General features: G+C 38.7%; 2 protein-coding genes and 1 pseudogene across 2 annotated transcripts; 2 read left to right on the top strand and 1 right to left on the bottom strand.

Moving 5' to 3' along the window:
* Positions 1–1,505: 1,505 nt before the first annotated feature.
* On the bottom strand, positions 1,506–3,429 carry LOC148297383 (uncharacterized; annotated as a pseudogene).
* A 1,574-nt stretch (positions 3,430–5,003) lies between these two features.
* On the top strand, positions 5,004–6,544 carry LOC148297384 (flavonol 3-O-glucosyltransferase UGT89B1-like). Its single transcript, XM_088246727.1, has 3 exons — positions 5,004–5,161; positions 5,277–5,405; positions 6,319–6,544. Exons 1-3 carry the CDS (start codon positions 5,004–5,006, stop codon positions 6,542–6,544), a joined length of 513 nt encoding a protein of 170 aa, XP_088102853.1.
* Positions 6,545–13,673: 7,129 nt separating this feature from the next.
* Positions 13,674–16,644, top strand: LOC110773948 (wall-associated receptor kinase 2-like). Its single transcript, XM_088255222.1, has 3 exons — positions 13,674–14,677; positions 14,890–15,051; positions 15,200–16,644. The coding sequence occupies exons 1-3, from the start codon at positions 13,789–13,791 to the stop codon at positions 16,441–16,443; spliced, it is 2,295 nt and encodes a 764-aa protein (XP_088111348.1). The 5' UTR covers positions 13,674–13,788; the 3' UTR covers positions 16,444–16,644.
* The last annotated feature ends 589 nt before the right edge of the window (positions 16,645–17,233 follow it).

A 17,233-nucleotide genomic window follows, 5' to 3' on the forward strand; every position in this document is an offset into this window, starting at 1 on the left:
TGGGGCAATGATCGGATTTGGTTCTCGGAATATGCAACACATTCGCATCAGGAAACATTTGCCTCCAATTTAGGTTGCAAACAGCTCTATCAAGTCTTTCAAAAACCCTATTATTGGTCCAAGTAAATTTAGGCCCCGAGTAACCCAAGTCAATCATATCATTTTCCGTAAACCACTTGTTGAAGCCTTTCAGCCTGTACGGGTTGGCACCCCCAAGTTTGTCTTCCATAAATAACATCTCATTGAAGTCACCCGCAAGAATCCAAGGTAATTGATGGCAACTAGCCACAAAGTTGAGGTAATCCCAAAGCATAGCCCTTTTGCTTGCACAAGGCTTAGCATAAATGGTAGTCAGAATCCAAGGAGCTTGACCATGCCAGGAGACACACGAAGTAATAGCTTGGTCAGTAGTGCCCAAAATCTGGATGTTAATCTTGTTTTCATTCCAAAGCAACCACAAACCTCCAGAGAAGCCCACAGGATCCACAATTTCAAAAGAAGAGAAACCAAGGGAATTGGCCATATCAAGAGCTTTCTTTCCACTAATCCTCGGTTCGCAAATAAACAACAGATCCAGGTGATGTGTGCGAATCAACTCCACAACATTATTTCGAAAACTAGTGCAAGCAGCACCTCTAACATTCCAGCAGACTAAATCCATAAATCACTAGCAGAAGTATACGTATCCCATGGGCTACACCCGATTTAGAGGCCAAGAGGCATACCTTCAATAATGAAGGGATTATTCTCAATAGTCTTCTCATCAAGTGAAGGTTCATTTTGTCCCTCAGACATCTCCATATGTTCTTGCTGTATCTCACCTTCATGTGCATCATCAAACTCTGTGTCACAGTCTTCATCATGTTCAATATTACTCGCACCAATATTAGGTGGTTGGTGACCAAAGATATAAGTGCCCAATGCTCTGTTTAAAGCAATATTATCTTGTGTTGTTGAACCATTAAAGCAATATTATCTTGTGTTTTGTCTCTTGACTTATTAATAAAATTGTCCAATGCTCTGTTTGTGCATGTCCTTATTTGTTAGGCCTGCTAACAAGTCAAGCTAGATCAGTATATTCCCTTGCACTCAAATTCTATCCCCTTTCTATGCATTAAAATAATACATGAGATGAGAGTTGATGTCTCTTCCAATAGGAAAAAAGATAGTTGGATCATCACCATATATAAAGCAACGTTGGTAGCCAAAGGATACAGTTAGACTTGTGGAGTTGGTTATCTAGATTTCTGGTTGCAAAGATTAACAATATTCGAGTTCTTCTCTCATTAGCTCCAATTTTAGATTCACCTTTACAACAATTTGAAGCTTAAAATGTTTCGTGATACTTGTGAGTGTAACGCTATGATGACTAGCGTTGTATGAAATGTTAGAGGAAAATAAAGCATGTCGTTTTGCAGCATAGTTGAATTGGTTTTATTTGGATTGCATCCTGACTGGATTGGCAGCATAATCCCTAAAATTAGGATATCAAAATCCATCTAACATGTTCCATCAAATTAGGGAATCCAATTACATCAATTAGAAGTTTAATGGCATATGACTGCTATGTACAATTTAAATTTCATACCACGTAAAGAGATTCAGCATGAAATAATTCGCATTAGAGGAGTCAAAAGCTTATTCTGCAGATGCAACATGCCTTCTACAACGGAAACCTTTCAAAGTTTTTTGTGTCTCTAGATCAGGCATCAATCCTTTTTGGATCATTTCTTTAGCAAGCCTCAAAGCTTTACCCATTCTTTTATCTTGCACATAACCATTCACCAAGGCGTTATAGCAAGAAGCAATATCAGGCACATGACCCAGAGCCACCAAGAAATTAAAGACCTTCTTTGCCTTATCCATCCTGCCAAGCAAACAGTATTCATTAACCAACATACTGCAAGATATTGTGCCAAGCTCCATACCATACTTAATTTTTGCCTCAAATACTTTGCGAGCCTCCTCTGTCATCCTTACTTGGCAGAGAGCATCCAAAAGTGTTCTCAACACTATGGCATCAGGTAAGATCCCTCGACCTACCATTTCATCAAACAACCTTGTGGCTTCTCCCGATTGAGCTGTATGGCACATGCCATATATTAAACAGTTGTAAGTGACAACGTCAGGTTTTAGACCTCCTTCAGTCATTAGCTCTAGCACAGTGAGGGCTTCATTGGTCCTTCGGTCCTTGCAAAGATATTTCATAACAATGTTAAGGGTTACAACATCAGGATTTATGCCTTTCCCAGTCATGTCTTCGAACAGAGCAAGTGCTTCTTGAATTCTTTCTTCTTTGCAAAGAGCACTGATTAGAACACTGTAGGTATACACATCTGGTGAAATTCCACTATCAACCATGTTTTGAAATAACTGTGCGGCTTCTTCCCATTTGCAACACTTGCATGAAGCAGAAATTAAGGAATTGAAAATGACAACATTAGGATTTATGCCTTTCCCAGTCATGTCTTCGAACAGAGCAAGCGCTTCTTGAATTCTTTCTTCTTTGCAAAGAGGATTGATTAGAATACCGTAGGTATATACATCTGGTGGAATTCCACTATCAACCATGCAAATCAAGAAGCTCTTGGCTTTTTCCCACTTGCCTGATTGGCACAATCCATAAATTAGAGTATTGTAGGTGACAACATCTGGCGTGAGTCCGTGATCCTTCATTTGTTCAAACAGAGAGAATACGTCTTCCCAATGATTCATGTCGCATAATCCTTTAATTAGAGAATTGTAAATGACGATATTTGGTCCAACACCTTTGTTGATCATATCTCGAATTTTCGGCTTAGACTTTCTGTGTTCCTGCATCTCCTTAAGCATCTTGAGTGCCATACAAATTTTCCTGGCTTTGCATAGCCCATTAATTATAGTAGAATAAGTGAATTCATCACATGGGTATCCTTTCTCTTCAATTTTCCGGAACAACTCCACTGCCTCAGACAGGGCGCTATTCTTGCAAAGCCCTTGAAGCAAAGCATTCAGGGAATAAGCATCAGGCTCAAGACCATATTTAAAGGTAAGTGCTAAGACAGAGAAACCCAAGTCCACCCCTGTTCAGACGGCACAAGCAATTCATGAAAATATTCATTGTAGTGTTATCAGGTTGGAATTGACGACAACCCATCAACTGTTTATACATAGATAACACGGCAGAATATTGCTTCATCTTGTAAAGTGTCCCAAACAAACATTTAAAAGCCCAATTAGAGGGAATGGGTTTCGTTTGAATCATGGAATTGAAGTAACCCAATGCTTCCTCTGACTTAAGTGTTCCAGATTTGAACCGTGTTTGAATCAGAGTCTCCATATCACTAACATTATTATCACCATCAGAATGAAATTCACTTCTTTTCAGCAGAAAGGGAGTGATAAAAGAACGATTACCTGGTCGTGGGCTTGTGGTTAGCATCCTCATCATTGTCAATCTCAGTTCAATATGGCCTGGACATCTGAGCTCGTGCGAGGGACATTTTTCGAGGCTTTTCTTTGGTGTTGTTTGGGCCGGTAATTTGGTCGGAACAGAAACAAAGATGAGAAAATAAACGGCAGTGGAGATATGAAGAAATAGGGGATTAGAGTTGGGATTTGGCATTTGGGCTGCTGGGAAATGGGCTGGGATAAAAGTAATTGGGGCTGCTGGCATATTAAACCTTTTTGTTTTTCTGTTTTTGTTGGAAATATTATATAAACCTTATCATGAATAAGAGTTGCACAATTAAAAATGTTATACAATTTTTATTATGTTAAAACTAACTAACAATGAATGCACTTGATTAATTTATGATATTTTGTGATGTAAATTTTATTTATTAAATCTTATTTCATCTTTAAAAAAAATTTATTAACATTTTAAAGGAAATAGTAGTATAGTAGATAGCACCATTACTTATAATAGATTATATGTATGTTTAATTTACATAGGGAGAGATAATTTCTATTTGATATAATTAAATTTATGTTTAATCTTGGTTTGTATAAATATAACTTGGGAAATCTTTTATGATTTATGTATACATATATATTGTAACAAAAAAAAAAAGATACACACGTACATCTAAAACCAAATGAAAGTATTTCACGTGGTATTAGCTAATAACAATTTAATGGAAAAATAATTTGTGATATGTATATTTGTTCATTCTTAAAAAAAAAAAAATGTGTTAGTCTTGCTCTAGACAAGCACACATATACTCCTATCATGATTCATAAGTAACAAGCACACATATACATTTTTGTTATATAGTATAGTTAAAAATACATAATCTTAAAGTGATATGCACTCTTATATATATATATATATATATATATATATATATATATATATATATATATATATATATATATGTATATATAATAAACCTTTAGTATATATAGGCATGTGTATAATTCTGATGTATACATGTATGTGTGTTTTATATATTCACATATATTATAACAAAAAATAGATACACATATATAGAATACATAAGTATACATGCATTTTTGTTATATAGTATGTTTGGATATGATAACCACACATATGATTTTTTGTAATATTCAAACAAACATGTTAGCCCAAAATACATAGTCTTAAAGTAATATATACTCCTATGTTTAGTATACATGTATATATGAATGTTTGTATGTTGGAGGGCATTTGAATATAACAAATAAGAAATGAAATATATATAGGACCTATAAACTAAAAACAATGCAATTAAAATTATAAATCATAAAATATTATTATAAAGTTGGAATTTTTCAGAAACAATTGGAAAAATCGGATCGGAAAGGGTTCGAAGAACTTTAGAAATTTTCGGATCAGAATTTCGAAATTTTCAAAATTTACAAATACATTCCGATTCCGATTTGAATTTTATCGGAAATTTCGAATTTCAGCACTTTCAGATATCGAATGTATCGCAGTCCAATTTTTTTGGAAATTTTCGATCCGGAATTCGTCGGAATCGGATTCCAATCCAATTTACAACACTACAATAAATAGATGGCAGATGAAGGCTGTAGCCAGTGCACTGGAGGAGAGTGGGGCCCTCTTCATATGGGCCATGAGGGCCCCAATGAAAGGAACAGGCGTTGATGAAGAGAATCAGAGCATGATCCCACATGGGTTCGAAGATCGTGTGGCGGGGAGAGGCCTGGTGATCAAAGGGTGTGCCCTGCAAAATGAAATACTGAGGCATCGGGCCTTTGGATCATATTTGACTCACTGCGGTTGGAACTCAGCACTGGAGGGGGTTCTGGGTGGGGTTTTGATGGTTGCATAGTGTTGTAAAATTGGCTCACATTAAGGTTACAAGTGAAGGAGGCAGCGATCGGTTGCAAGGTTTGGGCGACCGGGCATTTTTGCACAGAGTCGAAGAAGCTGGAGAAAAGCTGGAGCGATCGGTCGTAAGGTATCCGCGACCGGTCGTCAGTGTTGCTGTGCTGTTTTTTCCATGCTATTTTCGAGGTGTTTTCACATGTGTCGGTTCCCTACCTAATCCCTCGAGCTTCCAAGGAGTTTTATGGGTTCTAGGAAGTCTAGCAAGGTGCTGGAAAAGCTGGAACACTATTGAATGATGTTTGTTGACTTGCTTCAAGGAGTACCTACCCTATAGCTCTAGATAGGGTGGCTGAGGATGCAGTTGCAAATGACTAGCCTTTGTTCTGCCCAAGTTGTGGTCCAAGTCTGGAAACCAAGGGGAGAATGTGGGAGAAAAGAAGGAGTATTTTCTCAAGTACAAAGGCTTGTGTATTAAAGGGAAGAGGAAGCAAGACAGCAAAGTGTGATTAAGTTCACCAAGGGTGTGGTTAATCTCAAGGTGGTCAAGTAGCTAGGAGCTATTATGTTCAAAGGAGGTTAACTCACCAAGGGAGGAAGAGAGAGAGGAAAATCAGTTCAAGTTATAGCTGAGTTGTAGTCTTGTAAGTCTAGACACCAAAAGGGGGAAACACCAAGAGTTGTGAGAGTGTTCACAAGTGCATCAAAGTGTTGAGTAAAGGGGTGAGAGTGAAAAGAGAGCTTGGGGTGAGAATAGAGTTCTAAGGGGGTTTCTTTGTAAACCAAAATTTTAACTTATTCTTTCATTAGTGAATTTCTCAAGGGGATCACCAAGAGGATATAGGCAATTGCTGAACCTCTATAAATACTTGTGTCACTTTGTGCTTGGTTGGTTTTTCAAATGTGTGTGTGTGATTCATCCATTATTGTGTTTGTCACAAAGTCCATCAACAACAAGATCATTAGGGGAGTGTGAGTTAAGTTTCTCTTAATTCACAACACATAGCCCATGCAAGCTAACCATTATGACAAGTTGACAACACCAGGCTTTGGGTGGATGAGCTTGGCGTGGCCATCAAGGCTTGTGAGGGATTGGGGACAATTCCCTACTCAGTGAGTTTAAGCAAGGTCTTGGCTGAGTCTGTAAATGGGAAGAGGCCCAAGAGGGTTCAAGTGATGGAGCTGAGGAAGAAAGCTTTGGATGCCGTTAAAGAAGGAGGGAGTTCTTGCAATGATTTGGATGCAATTGTTAAAGCAGTCTCGGCCTCATAATTGGCTGATGTAGGAGAGCCAGAATTGAAATAAACTAAGTATGATGTATTTTCTAATGAATTAGGAAATGGATTAAGTTTAATGTCCATTGTTTATGGGGTTACCAGTCTTGGTAAATTTAGTGTTCATGTAATTAAGATGTGGTTTAGAAGGAGCAAGTGTTACTCAAAATAATTAGGGTTTAAACTGATATGTTTATTCTTTTCTCAAGGAGGAATATATATACTACATACAGAGTGGGTACAAATAGGAAATATATACAAAATCTCCTAATTCTACTCAAATTAGATAATTACAATAAAATATAAATTCTATTCCTAATAGGAACAAATTATATTCCTAACAGGAACGTTGACTCACGCCAACACTCCCCCTCAAGTTGGTGCATAAATATCGGTAATGCCCAACTTGTCAAGTGAGTCTTCAAATCGGCGCTTTGACACGGCATGGGTCAACATATCTGCAAGTTGCTCTGAAGAAGGCACAAAAGGTATAGAAATTAACTTATGCTCCAGCTTCTCCTTAATGAAATGCCGATCAACTTCTACATGCTTAGTTCAATCATGTTGCACCGGATTGTTAGCAATTTCAAATGCAAACTTATTATCACAGTAGAGCTTTGTAGCAGCATCCGGTCTAAACCCAATTTCAACAAGTAACCACCTAAACCATCTCAACTACAATATTTCACAAACCCCTTGGGCAATCCCTCTGTACTCAGACTCTGCAGAGGACCGAGACACAACGTTTTGCTTCTTGCTACGCCACGTAACTAGGTTACCACCAACAAAGGTGAAGTAACCTGATGTAGAACGTCTATCTGTAATATTCCCTGCATAATCTGCATCATTGTAACCTTCTAAATCCAAGTGGCCATTTTTCTTAAATAATAAACCTCTCCCAGGAGCAGACTTTAAGTAACTCAGAATACGCATCACAATAGCCATATGGTCCTCACTAGGTGAATGCATAAATTGGCTAGCAACGCTTACCGCATATGCAATATCAGGGCGTGTCAATGATAAATAAATCAATCTTCCAACTAACCTTTGGTATCTTTCTTTGTTAGTTGGAACCTAATCCACATAAACACCAAGTTTATGATTCTCAACAATAGGTGTATCAGCTGGTTTACAGTCAAGCATTCCAGTATTTGCTAGCAGGTCCATGACATACTTCCTTTGTGAAAGAAATAAGCCATGTTTAGATCGAGTGACTTCCACTCCTAGAAAATATTTCAGACTGCCCAAATCTTTCATCTCAAATTCAGATGCTAAACGCTTCTGCAGTTTCTCGATTTCTACAGTATCATCACCAGTGACAATCATATCATCAACATAAATAATCAACAAAGTCACCTTACCAGCCCTATGTTTAATGAATAGAGTATGATCAGTATTGGCCTGTTGGTAACCAAACTTCCTCATAGCTATAGTAAATCTGCCAAATCATGCCCGAGGAGACTGCTTTAACCCGTACAACGCCTTTTTTAATTTACACACGTTCCCCGTGCCACCGGTAACGCTATACCCTGGTGGAAGACTCATGTACACTTCTTCTTCTAGTTCACCCTGTAAGAATGCATTTTTTACATCAAATTGCCTCAAGGTTCAATCCAAGTTTACTGCTAAGGACAACAAAACTCTGACAGTATTCATCTTAGCCACAGGTGCAAATGTATCATGATAATCAACTCCATATGTCTGAGTGAACCATTTAGCTACTAATCTTGCCTTGTACCTCTCCACAGTACCATATGCATTATATTTAACTGTAAACACCCATCTGCATCCTACAGGCTTCATTCCCTTTGGTAGATCAACAATGTCCCATGTATTATTTTTCTGCAGTGCCTCCATTTCAATATTCATGGCTTTAGCCCACTTTGGATCATTAAATGCCTCCTCAACACAGGTTGGAATTTTAATACTATCCATTCTGGTCACAAAAGCTTTGCACTCAAGAGATAACCTATGATCAGACACATAATGGGCAATAACATATTTTGCTTTGCCTTCTGGTGCGTAACGATCAGGTGGAACCCCACGGTTCCTTCTAGGCGATAAAACATAAGAATTATCAGCAGTATGAATAGAAGCACTTACCTCAGGAATATCTAGGGGAGCTTGATCGGGTACTATTAGAGAAGCTTCATGGGGGGCATCAGTTAAAATAGTAGGTTCAGCTGGTGTAGCAGGTTCAGCTAGTGTAGCAAGTTCAGCTGGTTCAACAGGTTCGGTCGGTTCTTCCCTTTGTATCAAACTATCCAATACTACACCCCCTTGTAAATCTAGCTAGTTATGTCCTTCACAACTAGTCTCCCCCTGAAGGACATGCTCGGGTGTATCAGAGAAAAACATTTCATCCTCAATAAAGGTAACATCCATAGAGACATATAGACGTCGGGTTGCAGGATGATAGCATCGGTAGCCTTTCTGATAAGGAGAAAAACCCAGAAAGACACAGCGGAGAGCACAAGGGTCCAGCTTACTCTTCTGATTCTGATGGATTTGAACATAGGCGACACAACCAAACACCTTTGGAGATAGAGTCAACATAAAAGAGGCAGAGATATGATAGGTCAGTACCTGCATAGGAGTTTGGAAATCCAAAATTCGTGAAGGTAGGCGATTCAAGAGATAGACTGCATAGGTAACAGCATCCATCCAGAACCGCTTTGGAACTGACGCACCAAGCAGCAGAGCACGGGTAGCAGCAAGGATCTGCCCATTTTTACGTTCAACAACCTCATTCTGTTGTGGTGTTTGAGGGCAAGTAGTCTCATGGAGTACACCCTTAGTGTGGACAAACTGGGAGAACACCGAATTAACAAATTCTCCACCATTATTAGATCGAAAAACCTTGATAGGGAGCATAAATTGAGTCTGAATCATCTGATAGAAACGCTGAAAAATTTCGACCACATCACTTTTATTTTTCATCCCATATAACCACATCATACGAGTGCAATCATCCACAACACAACACAAACCAACGAACTCCCAAGGCTATAAAAACAGGAGAAGGTCCCCAAACATCAGAATGAACTAAATCAAATGGCATAAATCGTTTATTACAACTTGGAGGGTAGGATACCCGATGACTCTTAGCTAAAATACAAGTCTGACATTGGAAAGCAGACTCGTTTACACCACTAAATAATGCTGGAAACAAATGTCGTAAATATCCAAAGGAGGCATGACCAAATCGGCAATGTAGCAACCAAATCTGGCGATGCTGAGAAGTTTCGGCGCTACCAGCATGAAGAACCCGACTAGTTGCTACATCATCCACATAATAAAGCCCCCCATTTTTAGTACCACGACCAAAGATCTCCTGAGTTGGATATCCTGTAGTAAGACAGAAGACGGATACATTAGTACAACGCAATTTAACTGCTCAGTAACTTGCGGCACAGATAATAAATTACTAGACAAATATGGAACCAGTAACACTTTGTCCAATGGTAAAGCAGGTGTCAAGAGTATAGAACCATCCCCCGTGACAGGAGCAACAGTATTATTAGTAGTCAGAACATGATCACGATGAGGCGGAAGAGTAGTAGAGGATAAAGCAGAATTATACGTCTTATGATCAGTAGCTCCTGAATCAATAATCCAACCTGTATCGCGTGTGTCATGGGCATGGAAAGCCTTGCCAAAATTACCTGGAGGTGGAGGTGGTGGAGTGTTTGAGACCGCGGTCAAGGTCGGAGGAGGCGTAGCAGGAAGGTGGCCGTGCCCAGTGGTGGTGTCAACCATAGAAGTGGGGGCAACAACCACATGAGCTTTGCCGTTAAGTTGTTCCTTCTTTAAACGCCTCCGCTCCTTCTCCCATTCTGGTACCCCATGCAATGCCCAACAGGTGTCAATAGTATGTCTCTTTTCACCACAGTGATCACACTTCAGTTTGTCTTTTTCTGTAGAAGTCAGGCGACGAGGCGGAACAACAGAAGAGCTAAACCCTGTATGCCGAGAAACCAAAGCAGTGTTTTTGGAAGCAAACAAAACAGCAGGTTCCCCAATCTTGGTGCCGGATCCAAGCATAGTATTCTGGCGTTGAGCCTCTCGACGGACCATAAAAAATACATTTTCGATACTTGAAACTTTATCACTCCGTAGAATATCACTACGGACCTTGTCGTAAGTATCGTCCAGGCCAGCCAAAAAATTATACACACGATTTGCCATAACAGCAGCCTGAAAAGTCTTCATATCATCAGCACACTTCATCTGAAAAGGACGTCTCTTGTCCAATTCAAGCCAGATTGCCATAAGTTCGGCAAAATAGGTAGAGACAGGACGACCCTCTTGCTTGAGACGGGTAGCCTGGCACCGCAGTTCATAAAGTTGGGATATGTCAGAGCCATCATAAAACATTTGATTAACAGCATCCCAAATTTCCTTAGCAGTAGGTAGAGTATGAAATAAATTCAACAAACTGGGTTTCCATAGTTCGTAGCATCCAACTTTTCACAACAGTATCAGCAATTTTCCACTTCCCATATTTTGGGTCTTGGGAATCAGGGGCATCAGTGTCGCCAGTCAGGTAACCCAATTTGCCTTGTGTAGTAGCATGGAGTTCGATCATCGAAGCCCATATCTCATAGTTGGATCCATTCAATTTGAATCCCATAGATAGATTGGTAGACGATTCGGTATGAACCGTTCCAATAGGAGTAGAAGAAGAAGATTCAGTGACATCTGACATGGTGATAGATGGCGGCGGCAACAGAAGATTAGACGACGACGACAGTAAGAGATATAAGACGGCACAGGCTTAGGTGTATAGGCTAGGTGCAGCGGAAATAGGTATTTTTCAGGATTAGGGTTTTGATGTTGTAGAGACGGATCGGAACCCGCTCTGATACCAACTCAAAATAATTAGGGTTTAAACTGATATGTTTATTCTTCTCTCAAGGAGGAATATATATACTACATACAGAGTGGGTACAAATAGGAAATATGTACAAAATCTCCTAATTCTACTAAAATTAGATAATTACAATAAAATATAAATTCTATTCCTAATAGGAACAAACTATATTCCTAACAGGAACGTTGACTCACGCCAACAGTGTTTTGGTTTCTTTACATTCGAAACAATGTTCACCATACATGATTTGCAAATTATGATTTGTCCAATATTTTTCGAGGATGATTTATGCATTAAAACTTGAAAATTAGACAGTTCGAATTATTAAAATAGAACCCTGAATGAGCCTTACAAGGGATTCCACAAATATTTATTTGAGATATAGAACACTAAACCACATGCACCCTTCTCCATCGCGCCAATTATATGTCCAAGGGAAGTTGTTCCTGTTGCAATATATATATATATATGTTAGTTTGCTTGGTTGTTTGTCTCCAACTGTGAGTTAATGTTGGCCATAGTTACTGTCCTGTTGGAATTTTCATTAGTACGTGCTGGAGCAAGCTGAATGCTGACTACCATTATCAAAGGGTGGACTCCATGTACAACTATAAGATTATGTATAGAAGCTAAACGACAACATGAACGTATGAGAAACGCTGACGCTGATATGTTTATATGTCTTTGGCGTTGGTTCAGTGACGACCCGGCCATCGTAGACTGGATAACATTGGAACAAACAAATTAGTAAAAAGGAAGAAATAATTTGACTTTTCAAAGGGACAAAATATTTAGGTTTTTTTTCATAATTAAGTCCATTTTAGCTGGACATATTATACAAAAATCCATATAGAATGTATTTGGAGATAAAAACTCAAAACTAGCCATTTGTTATTTTTTAATTGATTCTTAGTGTAAAAGCCTCGGAAAACATAAAAATTACAACAATGTATCATAAATGGTTGTTTCCATTTGGGTCTGCATCATCAACTAAAAGTATATACATGTTGATATATGGAAAAATAATACAACTTACCTGGTGATTTACGACCCATTTTGTAACTTTTCGTTTTTTATTTTCAGTTTTTATATATATTTTTAAAGCGTACAGAGAAAATGTATTGGAGAAAGGAAGATATTCAGAAAGATGGACCAAAGATGGTGCAAGAGAGGTAAAAGAAAATGTGTTCATAGAGTACTACATAATGAAAACTACAACCGAAATAACTTTTTAAATTGTTTTCATATATTCCCGTAGAAAAAAAGTTTTTCTGCATAAATGGAGACAAAACTAATATATCATATACAAATGCTTGCCACACACGTCCTCATCCATTCAGTCATCATATCTCCATAGAATCTTAAGTTTTTCTCTCATATGCCAATGAGTCTTGACTGGGACTAATGTTGAAACTCACAAGTCTTCATCACTAATCTTCACAATAATTTGACCCCCAAAAAAAAGTCTTCACAATAAATTCACAAGTCTTCATCACGAAGTTTCAGACTTTGAAAAGTCTTTCCAGTATCTTCTTTCATATCACTTTTCTTTTCTTGATTGCAAAACGGTTTGGGGAAGAAAGTCTTTCCAGTATCTCCATAGAATCTTAGTTTTTCTCTCACATGCCAACGAATCTTGTAGGATATTGACTTGTGCTATCAATGTGATATTGGCTGGACTATACAAGAGAAGAGACGACCCGGCGTAGACTGGAAAATTGGAAGAGACAAATCAGTAAAGGGGAAGACCTTATACTTCCCCTAGCTAACCATGACATGAGTATATATTGTGGCTCCATGATTACTTGAGCTACAAACTTAAATAACAAAGACTTGATAAGGCGTAAAATCATTTATTGAATTATTTGAGAGACCTTATGTCGTATACTACAAATTTTACTTCATTGACCGGAGCCGGTTATTTTCAAATATTTTGACATGGTGTTTCAAGAAAATACAAAAATGACCCCCACATAATTGAATGGTGAAATAGCTTCATATATATATATAAGTGGCTTTTTGCATAGATAATCTTTGAGGGAATACGTGAAAATTAAACAATTCGGATCATTGAAATACAATACGGAATGAGCGTTATAAAAGTGTCCCTCAAATAAGATATTTTAATAAATCCCTCACTTGAAGCTCCCTATATGCATATGTATGGTATTGAATTATTGTCTTTTGTGGCGTGCATAATATATACAAGGTCTAGATCCCATGAGCCACGGCGAGCATACCCATCTTAACTAGTCATTTGATTGTATATTGCCTATAAATATCCAGGCTTGCTACTTTACTTTTACTCATAAGTAGCATACACTTTTCATACTCAATACAAATATATCCAAAAGGAGTTAAGGTGTGCTATGGCCTTGCATGGGAGGATGCTGCTCATTGTGCAAGCCTCTTTGGAAATGGTGGCAGTTGTAATATTAGCGGCTGCAACAATAGCAGCTCTGCCTCAAGCCCTGCCTGGTTGCCAAGAGAAATGTGGTAATCTCACAATCCCATACCCATTTGGCATAGGAGAAGGGTGTTCCATGGCTGGAGAATACTTTAATCTCACTTGTAATACGTCCACTGTACCCCCTACAACATACTGGGGTAACGTGATTGTTACCAACATATACCTTCCGGATGCCGAGATGCAAACCCAGCAGTTCGTTGCGAAAGATTGTTATGACACCGAGGGTCAGAGTACCAGCAACCTCATGGCTACGCTCGAGGTGCCTCTTCCTTTCACAATCTCTGATACCAAAAACAATTTGGTAGCCATTGGTTGTGATACTTATGTAATTTTCGAAGGTTACCGAAATCAAACCATGTTTGCCACTGGGTGCACGGCCTGGTGCGATGGCCTTGGCAGCGTTGATCAGGACTCTTGCTCTGGCGCTGGTTGTTGTGAAACTAAGATCCCCAGTGGCCTGTACAATCAAACAGTCGAATTGAAGAGCTATAACAATTATAAATTTGTAAAGGACGTCAACGCCTGCAGCTATGCCTTCGTTGTGGAGAAAGACCAGTTCAAATTCTCCAAAAAAAGTTTTCAAGAGCTGAGCACAAAAGAGAAGCTTCCAATTGTTGTTAATTGGGCAATTGGGTATGACCCAGAACCTTGTGATGCAGCTCGAAAGAGCCCGCATTATGCATGCAAGGCGAATGCCACATGTGCCAACCGCCCCAATCAGTCTGGTTACATTTGCCGATGTTTGGAAGGTTACCAAGGAAACCCGTACCACCCAAATGGTTGCCAAGGTGAGATATTTTAATATCTGCTTCTTCAAATGACGCTATATATCTGTATAATATATATGTATTTTACTCCAATGGGGTGTTAGCTCAGTGGTAGAACTGTTGGCATGCAGGCCAGTGGTCTGCGGTTCGGTCTCCATGACACCGTGTATGTGCATGAGAATTCCCCCTTCCCTTCCTATTATAATTTAGAATTTTGCTGATTTTTTTTTCAGATATTGATGAATGCGCCGGAAAAAACCCCTGCACCAATGGAAAGTGCATAAATTCACCTGGAAATTACTCTTGTTCATGTAATAAAGGATTCAAAAACCAAGACCCCAGGACCTGCGTCAAACATTCCGCAGCAGACAACACAACCAAAAAAGTTTTATTCGGTATGTACGCACTAGCTATATAGTTGGCTACCTACCAAATTACATCCATTCACATATTTGATCATATATAGCCAGCTGATTATTTTAGCTAAAAAAGAATTTCTTTGTCAATGTAATGAGATAAGTTTGGTTGTATCTTCATGTGCAGCTGTTGTTGGGAGCTTCGGTTTTTTACTGGCGGTTGTAGTTTCATTGATGCACTACATGAAGAGGAGGAAGGTCAGTAAACTTAAAAAGGAATACTTTGAGAGAAATGGTGGCTTATTTTTAGAAAACCAACTGAAGAGGTACAATGGACGTGTTGATAATACACCCAGACTCTTTACGGATAAAGAACTTCAGAAAGCCACAAACAACTACCATGAAGATAAAATAATTGGTGAAGGGACCTATGGGATCGTATACAAAGGAATACTGGAAGATGAAAAAATGGTTGCCATAAAACAATCCAAACTTCCAACAAGCCCAGGCCAGAGTAATCAGCTTGTGCATGAGGTGATTGTTGTTGCCCAAATCAACCATAAAAATGTTGTGAAGCTCCTGGGTTGTTGTTTAGAGACCCAAAGGCCTTCACTGGTTTACGAGTACGTCTCCAATGGCACTCTTTACGATCAAATTCATAAAAAAGGCGGCAAACGCCGACCACTTTCATTGGCGTTACGACTGAAGATAGCCTCTGAAACTGCACAAGCGCTATCATATTTGCACTACTCCAGTCGAACACCAATTATACATAGAGATGTGAAAGCGATGAATATATTGTTAGACGAGAATTATGTGGCCAAAGTTTCCGACTTTGGAGCTTCAAGATTGGTTCCTGAAGATCAAAATCAAGTATCAACTCTGGTGCAAGGAACAATGGGATACTTGGACCCCGAATATCTCCAGTCAAACACACTGACAGAAAAGAGCGATGTTTATAGCTTTGGAGTTGTCCTGGCGGAGCTGTTGACAAGCCAAAAGGCTCTTTCTTTTCAGAAGCCTGAGGCAGAGAGAAACCTAGCAAACTTGTTTGTTTCTTTAGTGGAACAGGGTCGCTTGGATCCAATCCTTGATGCTGAAATAGTAATGGAGGGGCAATTCGAGACGGTGGACAAAGTGGTTGATCTGGCAAAGAGATGTTTAAGCTTAAGAGGGGTTGAAAGGCCTAGTATGAAGCAAGTAGCCATGGAGCTGGAAGAGATCATAAGCAAGGGAAGGCATCCAGTTGCGGGGAAGGCTAATTACTTTACATCTAGATCTCCCAAAGACACCGACCACTTACTTGGATCACCTGTTTACATTGTTGATCTTGAAGGGAATGATGGTGGTTCTAGTGGCATTATAACCAGTGCAGACTACGACAAAAGCCTACCAACTCAAATCCATAAGCATTACGATAATGGGCGATAATTATTAGTATGTGACTTGTTCCTTCTTACCACCCCAGTAGATGCACTGCTGAATGAGTTTGTTTTAGTTTGGAGTTGTAAGTTAGAAAGTTGCCAGCATACTTTTGTAGTTTGGATCGTAACATTATGTACGTTTTCTTTTCGATGAAATAAAGTTGTGTATATTCATGTTGTGCTTGCATAACAAAGACTTGGTATGTTCAAATTCTGTTTTACCCGAAGATTTAATTTTCCATTCTTTCTATAACCCACGTTTCCTGGCTTCTGTGTTTTAGTATTTTATTTTTAAATCAATGAGGGTTGCGGGGTTTCGAATTTGAGGCTTCTTACAACATTAGGATCCAAAAGTACCATTAAACTAAAAGCTAGTTGGTGTTTTCTAGTCTTCAATTTTCATTCTTTCTATAGCACAAGTTTTTGCAACAAATGTGCTGGCCTAAACCCATTTCCTTCAATTATCCAAGGAGATGTCAAATGCAAAATGTTAAATTTTTATTTGATGGCTTATGTGGCAATTTGACATTTTGGAACAAATTTAACTCCACTCGAAATGTCAAATATCATATTATTTTATTATATTTTTAAAAGCAAATAGGGCCTATGATGCGTAAAATTTAAAAGAGAGTAAATGATAGTGGAGTCCATGACTAAAAAATGTTAAAATAATATTTGACGTCAAGCTTTTGGATATGTTAGTTTTGACATATCTCTTTCAGCCTTCAAATCCATATAGGATTTGACTACTTGGTTGGAGCAACTTTAACTTTCAATTTTTGTTATTTAATGTCCAT

Source organism: Prunus avium, chromosome 1 (assembly GCF_965620075.1).
Source record: "Prunus avium chromosome 1, drPruAviu1.hap1.1, whole genome shotgun sequence".
Lineage (NCBI taxonomy): Eukaryota > Viridiplantae > Streptophyta > Magnoliopsida > Rosales > Rosaceae > Prunus > Prunus avium.

Bases quoted from the DNA above. Each gene is read 5' to 3' on its own strand.
- LOC148297384 (XM_088246727.1), top strand. From the start codon at position 5,004: ATGAAGGCTGTAGCCAGTGCACTGGAGGAGAGTGGGGCCCTCTTCATA. The intron at 5,162-5,276 runs GTGTGCCCTGCA...ATGGTTGCATAG, and splicing joins AGAGGCCTGGTGATCAAAGG to TGTTGTAAAATTGGCTCACA. The intron at 5,406-6,318 runs GTATCCGCGACC...TGACAACACCAG, and splicing joins CTGGAGCGATCGGTCGTAAG to GCTTTGGGTGGATGAGCTTG.
- LOC110773948 (XM_088255222.1), top strand. From the start codon at position 13,789: ATGGCCTTGCATGGGAGGATGCTGCTCATTGTGCAAGCCTCTTTGGAA. The intron at 14,678-14,889 runs GTGAGATATTTT...TTTTTTTTTCAG, and splicing joins CCACCCAAATGGTTGCCAAG to ATATTGATGAATGCGCCGGA. The intron at 15,052-15,199 runs GTATGTACGCAC...CTTCATGTGCAG, and splicing joins AACCAAAAAAGTTTTATTCG to CTGTTGTTGGGAGCTTCGGT.